General features: G+C 38.7%; 1 protein-coding gene across 4 annotated transcripts in view; it reads left to right on the forward strand.

The window, feature by feature from the left end:
• PRKN (parkin RBR E3 ubiquitin protein ligase) overlaps nt 1-20,086 on the forward strand; it is a 1,298,589-nt gene that overhangs the window by 480,503 nt on the left and 798,000 nt on the right. For 3 of the 4 annotated variants that reach the window (XM_060114943.1, XM_060114946.1, XM_060114945.1), the window contains exon 4: nt 16,510-16,631. In XM_060114943.1, coding sequence (XP_059970926.1) covers nt 16,510-16,631 — 122 coding nt within the window. The remainder of the gene's footprint in view (nt 1-16,509; nt 16,632-20,086) is intronic. The other variant, XM_060114944.1, reaches the window with a different exon arrangement.

Consider the following 20,086-nt stretch of genomic DNA (forward strand, 5'->3'; position numbering starts at 1 on the left):
TGCAATGGTAAATGGGAGTGTTTCCTTGATTTCACTTTCAGATTTTTCATCATTAGTATATAGGAATGCCAGAGATTTCTGTGCATTAATTTTGTATCCTGCAACTTTACCAAATTCATTGATTAGCTCTAGTAGTTTTCTGGTAGCATCTTTAGGATTCTCTATGTATAGTATCATGTCATCTGCAAACAGTGAGAGCTTTACTTCTTCTTTTCCGATTTGGATTCCTTTTATTTCCTTTTCTTCTCTGATTGCTGTGGCTAAAACTTCCAAAACTATGTTGAATAAGAGTGGTGAGAGTGGGCAACCTTGTCTTGTTCCTGATCTTAGTGGAAATGGTTTCAGTTTTTCACCATTGAGGACGATGCTGGCTGTGGGTTTGTCATATATGGCCTTTATTATGTTGAGGAAAGTTCCCTCTATGCCTACTTTCTGCAGGGTTTTTATCATAAATGGGTGTTGAATTTTGTCAAAAGCTTTCTCTGCATCTATTGAGATGATCATATGGTTTTTCTCCTTCAACTTGTTAATATGGTGTATCACATTGATTGATTTGCGTATATTGAAGAATCCTTGCATTCCTGGAATAAACCCCACTTGATCATGGTGTATGATCCTTTTAATGTGCTGTTGGATTCTGTTTGCTAGTATTTTGTTGAGGATTTTTGCATCTATGTTCATCAGTGATATTGGCCTGTAGTTTTCTTTCTTTGTGACATCCTTGTCTGGTTTTGGTATCAAGGTGATGGTGGCCTCGTAGAATGAGTTTGGGAGTGTTCCTCCCTCTGCTATATTTTGGAAGAGTTTCAGAAGGATAGGTGTTAGCTCTTCTCTAAATGCTTGATAGAACTCGCCTGTGAAGCCATCTGGTCCTGGGCTTTTGTTTGTTGGAAGATTTTTAATCACAGTTTCAATTTCAGTGCTTGTGATTGGTCTGTTCATATTTTCTATTTCTTCCTGATTCAGTCTTGGCAGGTTGTGCATTTCTAAGAATTTGTCCATTTCTTCCAGGTTGTCCATTTTATTGGCATAGAGTTGCTTATAGTAATCTCTCATGATCTTTTGTATTTCTGCAGTGTCAGTTGTTACTTCTCCTTTTTCATTTCTAATTCTATTGATTTGAGTCTTCTCCCTTTTTTTCTTGATGAGTCTGGCTAATGGTTTATCAATTTTGTTTATCTTCTCAAAGAACCAGCTTTTAGTTTTATTGATCTTTGCTATCGTTTCCTTCATTTCTTTTTCATTTATTTCTGATCTGATTTTTATGATTTCTTTCCTTCTGCTAACTTTGGGATGTTTTTGTTCTTCTTTCTCTAATTGCTTTAGGTGCAAGGTTAGGTTGTTTATTCGAGATATTTCCTGTTTCTTAAGGTGGGATTGTATTGCCATAAACTTCCCTCTTAGAACTGCTTTTGCTGCATCCCATAGGTTTTGGGTCGTCGTGTCTCCATTGTCATTTGTTTCTAGGTATTTTTTAATTTCCTCTTTGATTTCTTCAGTGATCACTTCGTTATTGAGTAGTGTATTGTTTAGCCTCCATGTGTTTGTATGTTTTACAGCTCTTTTCCTGTAATTGATATCTAGTCTCATAGCATTGTGGTCGGAAAAGATACTTGATACAATTTCAATTTTCTTAAATTTACCAAGGCTTGATTTGTGACCCAAGATATGATCTATCCTGGAGAATGTTCCATGAGCACTAGAGAAAAATGTGTATTCTGTTGTTTTTGGATGGAATGTCCTATAAATATCAATTAAGTCCATCTTGTTTAATGTATCATTTAAAGCTTGTGTTTCCTTATTTATTTTCATTTTGGATGACCTGTCCATTGGTGAAAGTGGGGTGTTAAAGTCCCCTACTATGATTGTGTTACTGTCGATTTCTCCTTTTATGGCTGTTAATATTTCCCTTATGTATTGAGGTGCTCCTATGTTTGGTGCATAAATATTTACAATTGTTATATCTTCTTCTTGGATTGATCCCTTGATCATTATGTAGTGTCCTTCTTTGTCTCTTCTAGTAGTCTTTATTTTAAAGTCTATTTTGTCTGATATGAGAATTGCTACTCCAGCTTTCTTTTGGTTTCCATTTGCATGGAATATCTTTTTCCATCCCCTTACTTTCAGTCTGTATGTATCTCTAGGTCTGAAGTGGGTCTCTTGTAGACAGCATATATATGGGTCTTGTTTTTGTATCCATTCAGCCAGTCTGTGTCTTTTGGTGGGAGCATTTAGTCCATTTACATTTAAGGTAATTATTGATATGTATGTTCCTATTCCCATTTTCTTAATTGTTTTGGGTTCGTTATTGTAGTTCTTTTCCTTCTGTTGTGTTTCTTGCCTAGAGAAGTTCCTTTAGCATTTGTTGTAAAGTTGGTTTGGTGGTGCTGAACTCTCTCAGCTTTTGCTTGTCTGTAAAGGTTTTAATTTCTCCATCAAATCTGAATGAGATCCTTGCTGGGTAGAGTAATCTTGGTTGCAGGTTTTTCTCCTTCATCACTTTAAGTATGTCCTGCCACTCCCTTCTGGCTTGTAGAGTTTCTGCTGAGAGATCAGCTGTTATCCTGATGGGGATTCCCTTGTGTGTTATTTGTTGTTTTTGCCTTGCTGCTTTTAATATGATTTCTTTGTGTTTAATTTTTGACAGTTTGATTAATATGTGTCTTGGTGTATTTCTCCTTGGATTTATTCTGTATGGGACTCTCTGTGCCTCCTGGACTTGATTAACTATTTCCTTTCCCATATTAGGGAAGTTTTCAACTATAATCTCTTCAAATATTTTCTCAGTCCCTTTCTTTTTCTCTTCTTCTTCTGGAACCCCTATAATTCGAATGTTGGTGCGTTTAATGTTGTCCCAGAGGTCTCTGAGACTGTCCTCTGTTCTTTTCATTCTTTTTTCTTTATTTTGCTGTGCAGCAGTTATTTCCACTATTTTATCTTCCACCTCACTTATCCGTTCTTCTGCCTCAGTTATTCTGCTATTGATCCCATCTAGAGTATTTTTTATTTCATTTATTGTGTTTTTAATCGATGCTTGATTCGTCTTTAGTTCTTCTAGGTCCTTGTTAACTGTTTCTTGCATTTTGTCTATTCTATTTCCAAGATTTTGGATCATCTTTACCATCATTATTCTGAATTCTTTTTCAGATAGACTGCCTATTACCTCTTCATTTGTTAGGTCTGGTGGGTTTTTATCTTGCTCCTTCTCCTGCTGTGTGTTTTTCTGTCTTCTCATTTTGCTTATGTTACTGTGTTTGGGGTCTCCTCTTTGCAGGCTGCAGGTTCGTAGTTCCCGTTGTTTTTGGTGTCTGTCCCCAGTGGCTAAGGTTGGTTTAGTGGGTTGTGTAGGCTTCTTGGTGGAGGGGACTACTGCCTGTGTTCTGGTGGATGAGGCTGGATCTTGTCTTTCTGGTGGGCAGGTCCACGTCTGGTGGTGTGTTTTGGGGTGTTTGCGGACTTTTTATGATTTGAGGCAGCCTCTCTGCTAATGGGTGGTGTTGTGTTCCTGTCTTGCTAGTTGTTTGGCATAGGGTGTCCAGCACTGTAGCTTGCTGGTCGTTGAGTGAAGCTGGGTGCTGGTGTTGAGATGGAGATCTCTGGAAGATTTTCGCCGTTTGATATTATGTGGAGCTGGGAGGTCTCTTGTGGACCAGTGTTCTGAAGTTCGCTCTCCCACCTCAGAGGCACAGCACTGACTCCTGGCTCCTCAATTTGGGATGATTTGTTGTCTATTCATGTATTCCACAGATGCAGGGTACATGAAGTTGATTGTGGAGCTTTAATCCGCTGCTTCTGAGGCTCCTGGGAGAGGTTTCCCTTTCTCTTCTTTGTTCTCACAGCTCCTGGGTCTCAGCTTTGGATTTGGCCCCGCCTCTGCGTGTAGGTCGCCGGAGGGCGTCTGTTCTTCGCTCAGACAGGACAGGGTTAAAGGAGCAGCCTCTTCGGGGACTCTGGCTCACTCAGGCCGGGCGGGAGGGAGGGGCACGGAGTGCGGGGCGAGCCTGCAGCGGCAGAGGTCGGCGTGACGTTGCACCAGCCCGAGGCGCGCCGTGCGTTCTCCCAGGGAAGCCGCCCCTGGATTCCGGGACCCCGGCAGTGGCAGGCTGCACAGGCTCCCGGAAGGGCGGTGTGGACAGTGTCCTGCGCTCGCACACAGGCTTCTTGGCGGCGGCAGCAGCAGCCCCAGCGTCCCACGCCCGTCTCTGGGCTCCGCGCTTTCAGCCGCGACTCGCGCCCGTCTCTGGAGCTCCTTTACGCGGCGCTCTTAATCCCCTCTCCTTGCGCACCAGGAAACCAAGAGGGAAGAAAAAGTCTCCTGCCTCTTCGGCAGCTCCAGAGTTTTCCCGGACTCCCTCCCGGCTAGCTGTGGCACATTAGCCCCCTTCAGGCTGAGTTCTCGCCGCCAGTCCCAGTCCTCTCCCTGCGCTCTGACCGAAGCCCGAGCCTCAGCTCCAGCGCCGCTCGCCCTGGCGGGGGAGCAGACAAGCCTCTCGGGCTGGTGAGTGCCGCTCGGCACCGCTCCTCTGTGCGGGAATCTCTCTGCTTTGCCCTACCCAGGTATGTGGGGAGTTTCTTGCCTTTTGGGAGGTCTGGGGTCTTCTGCCAGCGTTCAGTAGGTGTTCTGTAGGAGTTGTTGCACGTGTAGCTGTATTTCTGGTGTATCTCCATGGAAAGAATCTTGATAGGTTCGTAATATTCTTTTGTTTCCTTATAACCTACATTCTGCTTCCTTTTCACTATTCTTCCCCTTCCCCAAGCAACCTGGCTTCTTAGGCAGACAAGATTTAAATAAGTTTAGAAAGCTAGATCTTTCCTAGGAAATTATACATTTATTTCTTCATTTTCTCTATAGATGGCTAATAAGTAATTTTTTTTCTCTTCTAAATTTAGTTTTTCTTTTACAGAGGTGCTGAGAAGCACGGGCTGGCTTCTGTAGCATTCTGAAAGCAAGATTTTTCTCTTCTCTGGTATGAGGCAATGCCAGAAGGTAGCACAGCCATTACTGTAACCTGTGGTACAAGCCAAGTGACCCTCCTGTACTTTTACAATATTGAGTTAAAATTAGTTAAACTAATCTCACTAGTTTCTCAAGTATTTGATCAATGAATAGGAGTAGTATCTCCATGGAGGACACTATTCTAGGTCAAAAGTGGGGATGGGTAATAGAAGTGAAACTACTTTACATAAACCCTGCCCTTAGCGCCTTAGGTTCTGATATAAACATATGAAGCCACTACAGAAGATGAGGTGCTTCCGTGTGATACAGACAGGAAGCTTGTAGGAGAGAGGTGGCCCCTGAACTGGGCCATGTGACCAGGACTTAGATGGGTCCTCAGAGGCCTTTTCAGTTGGGAACCCATGAAGTAGACTGTTGTGGTCCTAGGGTCCTAGAATAGCTGTGAAGAGTGTTTTGGCCAGAGTGATTCTAATGTGTACTTTTAGAAGCCTACATTATGCACAGCATTATCAGCCTTGATCAAGAGAAGACAATAGTTTTGTAGTTTTCCCTCAGCATGATGACATCACCTTACATTTCTAACTAATCACCATGTCGCTGAAGAAAACTAATTTTTCTAATATTTTAAGGAATAGTAGAGACTTTATGAATCTCAATTACCACCAAAGACATTTTGAAATCAGTACTGGGAAAGGTCGGATTTATTAACGTTACATATTTTGTATTATCATGTGGTACGGGCAAAATAGGATATGTAAAACATTGGAATTTGTAAGAGGATATTTAATGGTAGTAGTGAAGATTGGAAATATTATACTTAAATGAAATAATTTTATCAAACTGCTGATATTGGCTATTGTAAATAAAATACGATCCAGAATGTGGGAGTGGGGAGGGTCATACCTTGCTTGTTATTCTCTAATTGATGCCATTACTTTGAGTGTTCATTTTCTTCACAGGTTTCACTAACACTTAGAACATTTAAAATAAGGAGGTTTTAAAATCATTTTTAAAATATCAAGAAAGGTATCACTTCTATAAAAATAAATTAAAAATTCTATTGATTCTAATGTTATGCCATAGACTACCATTTGGTATAACTTACAATTTTAGAATATGTGCTACCTCTGAAAAATGAGATTTACCTTTCTTTATTGATAATTGCTGTACCTACATATTCTTGCTGAATGCCAGTGCTGTAAAACATTAATGGAAATTTCCATGAAACCTGTAGTGCTGATTGAATGAGGGAAGTGGGGTGGTGAGACTGATTCTGAAGCAGTCAGTGATTGCTGACAACGGTGCTTAATTGCCAACCTGTGTTCAAGTGCCACTTTTTACAGCCACTGAATAAATCCCTACAGAATTTAATAATAATTAGCACCCTAGTCAAGGTTATTATCACGTAGTCGAGGAGAAAGCATAGGCTTTGTAATCAGGAACACTTATATTCATATCTCTGACTACCCCATGGCTGTCTTGGGGATGGCACTCAATCTCTTTGAACTTGTGTTTCCTCATTTATAAAGTGGTGATGATCATGCTTATCTTTCAAAGAAGAATAAGCACTAATATAAGCAAGTCTGCCGTTAAGGTGAAATTTTGGAATCCATTTTGAATCTCCTTCAGTACCATTTTACAAACCATGCAATAAAAAGCAGTTTTTATTTTGGAAATACTTTATTTTTTTAAGTGCATTAGCCAGCTTGAAAATATTATCCACTAGATGGGATCCATATCATTGTTTACTATTGTCATTCCTAATTTTTCTACAATCCACATGTATTGCTTGCATAACAATAGTGATTCATGGAAAAATGTGACTCTAGTACCTTTAAATCAATTTAAAGACTTTCCATTATGGTTTATATTCCATAATATTATTAAATATTTCATGGTAAAGGGCTTGGTTGGTTTTGAAGCAGTTTTAAAAAGAACTATACCTCAGATATTTCTAAATATTTAGAGGTAGGTTTATGATGGAGATAGTGTATAAGAACCAACATTTATAAAAGCAGGAAAATGGTCACCTGAGGAGGCAGGAGGATGAAGTACTCACAGGTATGAGTACCTGGGAATAACTCAAGTTCCATATTTTTTGACAACAAAGAAGAGCTTATGTGTATCAGACACTGTGCTGAGTGCTGCATCTGTATTATTCTTTTTAAAATTCTCACAAAAGCCTAAGAGTTAGGTACTATTATCATCTCCATTTTGCAGATAAGAAAACAGCATTTAGGGTCAGTTGATTTGCCGAAGGTGACCAGGCAAGGCTTGGGCTGGGCCTAGATGGACACGTCCTGGGCTATAGAGATTATATCCCGAGGAAATTGTACACAGGCATCTGCAGCATCAATTTTTTCTTCCATCTAAATATGAGTTATGAACGTTCACTCAACATGTTGAAGAGCTGAGACTTTTCTAGCACACACCTTAACCATCCCCTGCCTGAGTCCATTTCTGGGAAGAATAAGTGACTAGATTTACCCCAGTTGGCTTCAAGCCTGGTTATTTATTTAAACCTACTCCTTAAATTATGCTTCACTCTACATCTTTGTCCGGGCAACGGAGGTTTGGTTATGACTTTTAAAATAAATAATGATGAATAATGAAAAAATAAACTGGCAACAACAACAACAAAAACCAGGCAAAGGCATTAGGTTTAATCAGCAGTTTTTGCCTCACCAGATGAAACTATGTGGCAGATACATTAATTTAAAAAACCCTAGCACAAAAATTGAGAATTAAGTTATAACTTTAAGGGTAGAGTCTCCTTAGAGATTGCTAACCATGTTTTCAAAGTGCATACACTGGGTGGATGGTTATATAATCGGAAGTTGTTTATAATACAACATTACCTGGTTACTCTGCAGGAGGTAAAACGAGGCACGTTAAAAGCATGCGCTAATGATTAGTGATGAGCATTCTTTCATGTGTTTGTTGGCAATCTGTATGTTTTCTTTGGAGAAGTGTCTATTTAGGTCTTCTGCTCATTTTTGGATTAGGTTGTTTGTTTTTTTGATATTGAGCTGCATGAGCTGCTTGTATATTTTGGAAATTAATCCTTTGTCAGTTGCTTCGTTTGCAAATATTTTCTCCCATTCTAAGGGTTGTCTTTTCATCTTGTTTATGGTTTCCTTTGCTGTGCAAATCAAAACCACAATGAAGTATCATCTCACACCCGTCAGAATGGCCATCATCAAAATATCTACAAACAATAAATACTGGAGTGGGTGTGGAGAAAAGGGAACCCTCTTGCACTGTTGGTGGGAATGTAAATTGATACAGCCACTATGGAGCAGTATGGAGGTTCCTTAAAAAACTAAAACTAGAGCTACCAGATGACCCAGCAATCCCACCATTGGGCATATACCCTGAGAAAACCATAATTCACAAACAGACATGTACCACAATATTCACTGCAGCTCTATTTACAATAGCCAGGATGTGGAAGCAACCAAAGTGTTCATCGACAGATGAATAGATAAAGAAGATGTGGCACATATATACAATGGAATATTACTCAGCCATAAAAAGAAATGAAATTGAGTTGTTTGTAGTGAGGTGGATGGACCTAGAGTCTGTCATACAGAGTGAAGTCAGTCAGAAAGACAAACACAAATACCATACGCTAATACATATATATGGAATCTAAAAAAAAAAAAAAAGGTTCTGATGAACTTAGGGTCAGGATAGGAATAAAGACACAGACGTAGAGAATGGACTTGAGGACATGGGGAAGGGGAAGGGGCAGCTGGGATGAAGTGAGAGAGTAGCACTGACATATATAAACTACTAAATGTAAAATAGATAGCTAGTGGGAAGCAGCTGCATAGCACTGGGAGATCAGCTTGGTGCTTTGTGACCACCTAGAGAGGTGAGATAGGGAGGGTGGGAGGGAGATGCAAGCTGGAGGGGACATGGGGATATATGTATACATATAGCTGATTCACCTTGTTATACAGCAGAAACTAACACAGCATTGTAAATCAATTATACTCCAATAAATATGTTAAAAAAATAAAATGAAAGCATGGACTGGTGTAGCTGGATTCAGTGGGTGTAGTAACCCATTGTATAAGGATTGAAATAAAAGTGTTTATGTGTAATAACTGTCCTCCTTTAAAGTAGTTCCACTTATAAATTTTCATAATGCAATTTTTTTTCACTTATACTAATTTCTACCTGAACTTTTTAAGTATTCTTTTTTGTTCTACTTTTATTTATCATACTAGTCATTTGTGATCTTAAGATGATATTTAAGATAATATTTTAAGATAATATTACATTTAAAATATACTAATATTTTGAAGGATATGTGAAGTTAATCCAGTAATTTTGGCTGGTGGAAGGGTGTTCTAAATATTTGGTAATCATGACTACATTCTATTTAATATGAATTTTGCTCTCATACTATCATACCTGCTACAACTTTCAGATCATTTAAAATGTGGGAGAATTTATTGACCTGGCAAATATTTATTGAATGTTTACTAAGTTCAAGGAACTGCCCTAGTCATTTGGAACATATGAAAAAGGGTGCAGTGTTGCATACGGGGGAGTTGTAACAATAGGAAACGTGGGACAAGTACATAGTGAATGTGGGGCGAAATTCTTTTTCCAATTTACGTTAGGTTGGAGTGGACACAATCTCCATGTTTTTAATGATCCAAAGCAGGTTTCATACAGAAGAGATGATTCCAGCAGTGTGCATTGAATGGATTTCATGTGGAACTGCCTTAGACTAATTAATTCAATACACATTGTTCTAACTAGAACTAATGGATACTATCAGGCCAATATAAGGAAAAATGGGTTGTGCAAAGATGAGCTTGCTGGGCTTCAGAGATGGTATTGATTTTGTTCATTCAATGTATATTTATTTTTTTCATGAGTCATATATTTCAGCAAATGCCGTTGAGCACAGGCTGAAGGACCACCATCCAGAAATACAAGAGCAAGAATTCTGGTAAATGTTGGAGGAGAAGATTCTCTGTGCCGTAGTTCCGTATCACAGGGTCAAGGTCACAAGTTCAGAAACTCTGGCCATGGGTCTGTTCCACAGTGGGCTTGTAGGAATCAAACAGGACTGCGGTTACTCCCTAAGCAGCTAGGGGAAGAGGTAAACTGAGGGAACATGGCCAGTTAGAGCTGATCAATGGAGCTAAGTGGTGCAGACAGTGATCATATCCTAAGCACTTAAAATACAGAACTAAGCTATAGTCAGAAGGAGGCAGGAGGGCAAGAGATGAAAATACTAAGTGCCAGGCTAAACAGTGGGGAGGAGGTGGATGAAGGCTGTGAAAGATGCTTCATTCCAGGAACTCCTCCTTATTAGATGCTGGTTTCCTGATGTTAGGACAAGTCTACTGCTTAAAGGTGACAAGACTAAGCTGGATCCTTTCCTGCTCTTAGATGTAATTATTTAGGGAAATATCTTTTACTTTCGGGGGAATCAAGGGAAGAATTTTTATAGGAAGTGCCATTCCAACTGGACCTTGAATATATGGGTCAGATTTCAAAGATGGTGATGACAGTGGAGATGGGTGGAGGGTGAGCAGTACCCCAGTTGGTGTCGGGAATGGGGACGTGGTGGAGGAAGGGATGGAGAGAAGCTCTGTTCTACCTCTGAGACTAGAAAGTACCCAGGTCTCCACCCACCTCTGTCCTCCCTCACAGTACCTCGAGTTCAAAGCTTCCCCCTTCCCCTTCTCTCCAGCCAACATTGTTTGTACATCAGTACACTTAACAGCCGGCTACTGGACTTCTCAGTGTGACAGAAGAATCTTCTTAATATTGTTAACTGTGTGTCTGACAAGGCAGGGAGAGAGGAGACAAGACACATCATTTTTATTTATTCTTTTCTGTGCTGTCCAATTTAGTAGCTTCTACCCACATATGGCTGTGCTAATATAAATTACTTCAATTTTTTTTTTTAAAGAGCCGTTCCTTAGTAGTTCCTAGCCAAATTCTCAATAGGCCCTTGTAGCTAATGGCTACTGTATGGGAGAATGCAGATGGAGGACATTTCCATGGCCACAGAAAGTTCTCATGGGCAGCTTGTTCTACTTAATATTTTAATAAGCTCATATGTGATAAAATAATTTTAAATCAGTTGTGTTCCTGTTGCTTTATAGTGTATTGATACTGAACATTATTTTACCTAGGTATAAAATATGTTAAATCTCACTGTCTTCTCCCCTAGAAAACAAATTATCCAGGCAATTAAACACTTGATTCTCTGTGATGGAAACTTCTGAGGTCAATGAAAAGTTTCCATCAGAGTCAGAATGAGTTTTCTTAAGTATTCATTTATCCTATTAAAACAACGTCTTCAGGCTGTAAGCCCATTATCTAAAACACATTAAAAATGGAAACTGCATGTTATGCTCATTTTTCAAAAAGACAATGCAAATAGTATATTCTTTTTGAATAAGGGCTTTACTCGATAAGTGGTGAATATTGTTAATGCTTTTGGCAATTTTTTGGACCAAGACAACAAGAAGAGAGAATGAGAGAAGAAAATACTTGAGGAAGGATTATGTTAATCAGACAAAGTGGGAGAGAAAACCTAAGGATAATGATAAAATGATAAAGCTAAGGAAGCCTTATGGATGCTTTGAAGGGACATAGGGACTCACACTTTAACAGAACCCTGCACACTAACTGTGTTTTTAACTTCTATCCAGGAAAAAAAAAAAATGAACGTCTGAATGAAACGAATACACTGTAAAATCATTTCTTCGTAGACTAACCCTTCTGGTTCATGATAAACTAATTATGTAAGTTTATTGATGGCTTGGGCTGGAGGGGAGAACTTAATTGTAAGCAGGCTCTTCAGCAGGGTGTCTAATAAATCTGTGTTTATAAACTTTAGCAGTTGGGCTTGCTGTAAATGAAGCCCTACGCAGTGGGTTGTGTCCTTCCTCCAAATTTTTTTCCAAATTGTTTCTGAGAAATGCATTTAAACAAGATGCTCCATAAAAGGAAGACTTCTGAAGTCTGATAAAGTTAGGCACGTGCTATGCTCCATAATCCCTGTCTTCATGGAGTCTGCAAAGTCCTGCAGCGAGAGCACATGGTTAACTTGGCATCACCTAAAATGTTCTGACTACACAGATGTAGAGAAAAAACGTATGGACACCAAGGGGGAGAAGTGGCAGGGTGGTGGTGGTGGTGTGATGAATTGGGAGATTGGGATTTATTTATATACACTAATATGTATAAAATGGATAACTAATAAGAACCTGCTGTATAAAAACATAAATAAAATTAAATTTAAAATAATAAAATAAAATAAAATGGTCTGACTAAAGATTCCCCGATATTTTGGCTTGACACCTTTTAACAGCTTGCAAGCCACTGTAGTGTTCTGTAAGGTATACTTAAAATATACCCAATCAGACCATGAATAGAACAGCTGAAACAACCAAATCACTCAAAAACTCTTGTTTTAGGTGAAAAAAGTTCTTCTTTTTAGGGTGTTGGAGGATTTAGGGGTGAAGTAGCATCATGTCTGCAACTTAATTAAAAATCATTCAGCCAAAAAAGTATATATGTGTATATATGTAAATGTACACACACACAAACACACAGAGTGTGCACACAAAATATGGCAGAAAGTTCACAATCAGTAAATTACAGGGAAGGTTATAATTTGTAAGATTTTTGAAATATTTCTCTAGGTTTGAAAACTTATTATATAAAAAAAAGGGAAATCTATAACACAAACACAAGCTGCTTTGATTATTTTGGGCAGCGAAGGGGTTGCAATATGGAAGAGTTGATTAGGAGAGAAAAATAATTTTAAGATCCAAACAGAAGTTTGAGAAGGGGAAGATTCCTGTTATTTACTGGAGACAGCCATATACATAGAGGAAAGTTTTGGGGGTCATTCTTCCCATTGCCTTGCTTGTTCCTTTAGGAGCTACGGCTCCATTTTTAAGAGTCTGTACCTTAGACCCTTCCATCAGGCTAATGGGAACATTGCCCAGAAGATGGTCAGGATGCTGTTTGCGCTTTTTCCTGTCCTCTGCACTCCAGACCTCAGCATGGCACAGAGAAGCTTGCCAACTTGAAATAGTGTGATGTAGCCAACGAGGTGGGGAAGCCATCCTGAAAAGGGGCTCCTAAGATTTGCCAGAAGCCCCCACTGCTTGACCAAGTAGAGCCAACAGCTTGAAATGTGCTGTAACCAAGACTGGCCTGACCTTGATCTTCCTTAGACTGGCTATTAATCCCCAGCTTGCACTGGCTCTGGGAAGCACTATGTAATAGATTGCATGTCATCTTGTATGCTTCTAGGGCAAGGGCATGGGCATGCAGTGTTTTCTGACTAACTTCTCAAGGACTTTAGTGCAGGTTGTGGCACACAGAGGTGGGTATCCCAATCTTCATATTCTGCCTGGCTCTATCATTAGCTGAAACAATATTGCCAACGTTGCTGTTGCCCTAAGGGAGAGAGAAGAGTCATTTAGTTTCCTGCAGTTTCTGAGATGCTTCGTCAAGTCGTTGCTAATACGCTCTTTCAACAATGCTAGTGTCTCTGCAACCCCGACTCCCCTTTGTAAGCGTTCATTTCCCAGTCTTTCTCTTCCTCCCCCCTCTTTCTGTTTAACCTTTACAGTAGGTTATAAAAATTGTGAATTGGCTTTGTTCATATTGCTGATACAAGTTTTAATGATAAAGGCTCCTACCTTCTTCACTAAGCTTGTCATGGTACACATTAAAATTGTCAGAGTTCTTGTGATCTTCTGTCAGTTGTTATGGTATTTCTATAGCTTTAATATATGGTTCTATCTGTTGCATTTATGATATACATAAAACCTTAAGAATATATTTTATCTAATTATTATATTTGCTAATAACAATGTGATATTTATAGACTTGAATATCTTGCATATTAAGGCACTAAAGCTGCAAAAAAGTGTCAAAAATCATAGTTTTTTATCAATACAAATATATATTTATAATTCATCTTCCTTTTCACACTGAAACTAAATAGTAATCTCTGAAAATTAATAATTACAAATATATTACCAATAAATAATAAAATTATAAAACTTGACATCTTTATTGTGCTTTACATTTTACAAACTATTGTCACCTATAGTATTAGTAAAGATGGCTAAACAAATGACACTTAAATATGTCTACAGAGGCACTTTTTGTAAATTAGTAAAGCAAATGGGAGCTACGTAAGACTTGAGGATCTTTTTTGTTTTCTCATTATTTTTGTACTAATTGTTTTCAATAAACCATATGCATTTGAAAGTCTGAAAGTTTTTGCTCATAATGATCAAACATACTTACTATTCATTATTTCTAAATGTTCTTGATGATACTAGTAAAATTTTAAACAAATCTTTATGCCATGACCTTTCATGTTAGCCCCACCCATTAAGAAGTAAAGTAAGGATTAAAAGAACTATTTGGTAATTTTAGAAATTTGGAAGTTAGTTATTTCACTGGTAAGTGTGTCTGAATAAAGTTAGTTCCTTGTAGATGTAGAAGTGTGGAACAATTCAAAAATATTCCCCTAATTTTTTCCTGTATGGTGACAGGAATAATATTTTCCTGTATGGTGACATTTGAGAGAAATGATCAGAGATGTTTAACTATCTATTTTTTGTGTGCAGCTTTTGCTCTTGAAAATGTATTATTTGAATGGCATTTGTCTAGGTAGAGGACACTTATGAAATGCAAAGAACCCACTTTTGCACACAATCGCTGAGTCTGCTAAGCCCCTCAGGGCTTTTGCTTTACTTTATGTGTGACTCTGTGTTGGAAAGTCTCATTGGAAACTCAGCAAACTGTGATCATTATCATTCATATCATGAGAAAAGGGGTAGTTTGTCCCTATAAATAAGATTTTAAGAGAAAAAATCTGGAGCCTTCAAAACTGGGTACAGACACATGAAATAAAATTCAGGAGCAGTGGTCCCTAAATTTCCAATGGTTTAGATTATTGTCCTTTTAAAAACTTCAACAGCAAAGTGTGCGTTTAATTTCCCTGTGTTGCAAATACCCTTGGCCAGCTCTTCCGGCAGCAGGCTGCTGCTTTGCTGAATAAGTCACAGGGCTGTTGGCAAGAAGAAGAAAAGATTGTCCCTCTTTTGAGCATAAAACTAGATTTTCTATTGGGGTTGGCCAAAACGTTTGTTTGGGTTTTTCCGTAAGATGGCTCTAGTAGCACTTAGTTGTCTTTAACTTAATTCAAATTGTTAGATTGTATGTGACAGCTGTCAAATCAGCATGCATTTAAAAAAAGATTTATCAAAATTGGCAAAGTTTTGTGTAGCCATTTTAGTATTGAAGATGGAAGAAAAAAGCAACATTTTGGCATATTATGCTTTTTTTTATTTCAAGAAAGGTAAAAACGCAACTGAAATGCAAAAAATAAAGATTTGTGCAGTGTATGGAGAAGGTGCTGTGACTGATTGAACGTGTCAGAAGTGGTTTGTGAAGTTTCGTGCTGGAGATTTCTTGCTGGACAATGCTCCACGGTCGGTTAGAAGTTGATAGCAATCAAATTGAGACATTAATTGAGAACAGTCAATGTTATACCACGCAGGAGATAGCCGACAGACTCAAAATATCCAAATCAAGCACTGAAAATCATTTGCACCAGCTTGATTATGTTAATCGCTTTGATGTTTGGGTTCCACATAAGTTAAGCAAAAAAACCCTTCTTGACCATATTTCCTCATGCGATTCTCCTCTTAAACGTAATGAAAATGTTCCGTTTTTCAAACAAATTGTGACAGGCGTTGAAAAGTGGATGCTGTACAATAATATGGAATGGAAGAGATTGTGGGGCAAGTGAAATGAACCACCACCAACCACGCCAAAGGCTGGTCTTCATCCAAAGAAGGTGATGTTGTGTATATAGTGGGATTGGAAGGGAGTCCTCTATTATGAGCTCCTTCCGGAACCCAAACGATTGATTCCAACAAGTACTGCTCCCAGTTACACCAACTGAAAGCAGCACTCGACAAAAAGCGTCCAGAATTAGTCAACAGAAAGCACATAATCTTCCATCAGGATAACACAAGACCACATGTTTCTTTGATGACCAGGCAAAAACTGTTACAGCTTGGCTGGGAAGTTCTGATTCATCCACCGTATACACCAGGCATTGCACCTTTGGATTTCCATTTATTTAAGTCTTTACAAAATTCTCTTAATAGAAAAAATTTCAATTCCCTGGAAGACTATAAAAGGCACTTGGAGCAGTTCTTTGCTCAAAAAGATAAAAAGTTTTGGGAAGTTGGAATTATGAAGTTGCCTGAAAAATGACAGAAGGTAGTGGAACAAAAGGGTGAATACATTGTTCAATAAAGTTCTTGGTGAAAATGAAAAATGTGTCTTTTATTTTTACTTAAAAACCTAAGGCACTTTTTGGCCAACCTAATAAATTAACTAGTTGTATCTTCGTTATAATATTTATCCCTGTAATGTTTCAAAATGTTCCTGAGGAGTTAGTTTTAAAATTTGTCTAAATTTGGATTCAGCATTGATTGGCTACTTCCTCTGCTTTCTTTTTTTCCCAGCAGGTAGACCAACCTACAACAGCTTTTATGTCTACTGCAAAGGCCCCTGTCAAGGAGTGCAGCCAGGAAAGCTCAGGGTGCGGTGCAGCACCTGCCAACAAGCGACGCTCACCTTGGCCCAGGTAAGGAGAAGTGGCGTGCGCAAGCTGCCCTGAAAAATGAATGTGTATTTCCAGAGTTGCCTTTCGGGGTTTCTAATCAGATATCACCCATTACTGAAAAATTGACTTCTATGTGGTTGTAATGGTTAATGGTATCTGAAGTTTCATTTAAAAATATACTGCTCTGTAAATTTTAGGTACTACAGGGTCATTGCCCCCATTTCTTTAATCCAGGCCTATTGAAAGGGAATATAGAGGCTGATTTTTTATCAAAAAGAGGTTGGGGGTGTCTTTTAGAAGCAGCCAAGGAGGATTCTTCTAAGATCCTGGAAATGTTTCACATCTCGATCTGTGTGATAGGAACATGGTTGTATGCATATGTCAAAAATTTTTGGACTCTTCATTTAAGGTTGGTGCACTTGAGGTAAGTGACCCTCAATAAAAAAAATGAAAAGGAAAGTTGTGGATCAAGGACCAGTATGCATATAAAACAGGGTTGGAAAGCACGGTGTGTTGCCACCTCTGCTTGTTTTGTGCAGTCCTCAACCTGAGAATGGTTTTTATATTTTTAAGTGGTTGGGAAACGTCAGTAGTATTGTGTGACGCATGAACAGGACATGAAATTTAAATTCCAGTGTCATGATAAAGTTCTGTCAGAACACAGCCCCTCCCACATATGTGCACGTTGTCTGTACCTTTATTGTGCCCTAGATCAGAGTTGACTGGATGGCCTACAACACCGGACATGTTTACTCTCTGGCCCTTTAGAGAAAAGGTTTGCCAACTGGCCCCTGATATAAAACATAGGCACAGTAGTTCATGGCTTTAGCGTGATAGTTGTGTAGGATTTGGCTAAATGTGATGTGGATGCCAATGTGTGTAGGGGAGCAGAGGGCATTCTGGTCAGCTCAGTGCTGAGAGCACAGCCCAGGAGGCACAGAAGGACAAAGACTTTTACAGGTGGTTAGGGGCTGAAGTGTAGAGCAGCACCCCCATGGGCACATCGGGCCCCAGTGACGGCTAGAGCATTTATATTTTATTCTGCAGGCAGCAGAACAAAGGCAAAGTGTCACAAACAAAGACCACGTATAAAACGATGTTTTAAGACTATTTCTTGGTGCTGTAACAGTTTGTCACTGGGATTGAGGCTGGTGACAGATCAAAGGCAAAGAGGTTAATTAATCACCTATTAATTAATTAATCACCCTTACTGGATGTAAGGGAGCATTGTGAAAGAACCTGAAGGACGTACCAAGTCAAGGGGAAAGCGTGGATCTCTGACTCAAGCCTGGGGAAATGGCAGAATTACTCAAAAATGTAATTCAGATATCATTAAACTTCTGTCCTACATTCTGTGCAATTGTCTCTCTGTCTATATTCTAAGAGTCTGTAAGCCTCATAAGACTTGTCGGTTTGGGTCCCTGTCTTATTTCCAACACCTCATGTGGTGTGTTGCCTGTAGCGGATGGCATCTGCGTTTGAACTTTCACACATTGATTCAATAGATCCACAAACTTTAGAAATTCTATTTGGCATTTTATAATCATATTAATCATAGTAAGTATGATTGTTTTGCCACAGTTTACTGACTTCCTTCCTTACATTTATATTCTGGTACTTGTATTTTTCTCTAATTCTCACCACAGACCTGAAAAGTAGATATCAGTATCCAATGCTTTTAATAAGGAGACTCCACAAAGTTAAGTAATGAGTTCAAAGTTACATGGTTAACAAATGTTGGTGCCAGAAGTGAAAAGTCTTTTCTGTATTTCTCCAAAGCCCTGGCCCCTTTTTTAGGATAGATTGCTTGCTATACAAATCTGCTAATAAATGTTCTATTATTCAACTACTTTCCTTGTATTTAAAATATCATTCAAAAATGTTCTTAGAAAAAATACCCTTAAGGATTAAGAAAATAGAATCAAAGATGATTTGAAGATTATTCATTTAATCCAGAGTTTCAGTACAGTTACCAGATGTAGCATAACTGGTACCCAACAAATAAGTAGACCAGGCATTTCATTTTTTTATTAATAACAAAAGATACACACTCAGTAATACCTTCAAAGAGTATCTCTGTGAGCAGCTGACTAATCACACTGGCAGTTGATCTGCAAGTTTAGTCTTAGAAATGATGGAGCAGGTGTGGGACTTTGCTAAGAGGAAGGGTTTCTAAGCAGAGAATAGAAAACTGTTAGGTTTCATTTGCCCAAAATTTATAAAGATCTACAATGTACACAATTTCCTCTGGTCAGCAAAAAAAAAAGAAAAAAGAAATAGGATCATGCGTAGCTGCCTAGTTATAGGGAACAGATTGTGGTTTACCTGAGCTTCTGCAAGGAGCTTTTTAATACACAGTGAGGAAAATTGGAACCTACTTACCCAACTGGTTTATTTTTTTAAATCATAATTTTATTTTTTCTGGTTAGAAGAAATCTGTCTGCAATAAGCCCCATGGCCTTCATGAGTCTCAATAGTAACCTGCTAATTACTTTTTGCTGTTGTTGGGGATTTATTCATAATTCCAACATTTCCTCAATACTATTTAAGTTTTACATGCGAGAGAATGAGCCGCCTCTCATACGTAATGCTCTAAGGTTGAATTGTTGAAATGTTTCATATTTAATGTGAAACTTGTAATAAATTGGCAAGAAAGAAGGACGGCCATTTCTGTCACAGTGTTAAGAATGGGGAAACTGAGGTCTGAAGTTTTCGCCTGACCTTGAGAGTAAGTTGAGAATTAGCTTACAGAAAACACCAGGTTTTCTTCTGTCTACAAGTCAAATGATCTTCTTTAATTCATGGTGACCTTGACCAGGGTTTCCATTAACTGAAATAGCCTTTAGAAAAATGAACACTCACTGGAAAACATCGAACAACAACTGACTGGAAAAACACGGCAGGCAGCCAGTTTTCAATTGCCTATTCAAAGATGGTCCACGTAGGTCCACCCAGAAACGACACGGGGTTGACCACAGAGGGATGTGGCTTTATCCATGCGTATACATTTCTGATTGTCTTCTTGAATAATAAAATGAATGATTTTAAATAACCTATGTCATCACTGTTTCCCTCATTAGTGTGGAACATCAAATGATGTGTAAATCATATGCTCAGAGCCTTTTTTTTTTTAATTCAGAAAAGTGGGCAGAAAAAATAAGGTTTTCCAAGGTGTGTAGACTATACACTGTTTTTAGAATAACTAGACATCAAAGAAGGAATTCGTATTGGAAAAAGAAACAGCACTGAGATACTTAAAGATTTGTTTCCCTCTCCCTTTCTCCTGGAATCCTGCCAAATTCAAGGTTAGAATGTCAGTAGGCATGGTTACTTCTGTCTGTCCTGTTGTTAAATTATAAGTGTGTGGGGTGAAGAGTGAGCCTTCTGGTAAGGAAGAAAGCTCTTAGCTCAAGCTCTCAAAGATTTCCCAGCACCAGCGTATATAAACACAAGACTACCAGAGACTGTGTGACCTG

This window comes from Mesoplodon densirostris, chromosome 12, assembly GCF_025265405.1.
Source record: "Mesoplodon densirostris isolate mMesDen1 chromosome 12, mMesDen1 primary haplotype, whole genome shotgun sequence".
Classification (NCBI taxonomy): domain Eukaryota; kingdom Metazoa; phylum Chordata; class Mammalia; order Artiodactyla; family Ziphiidae; genus Mesoplodon; species Mesoplodon densirostris.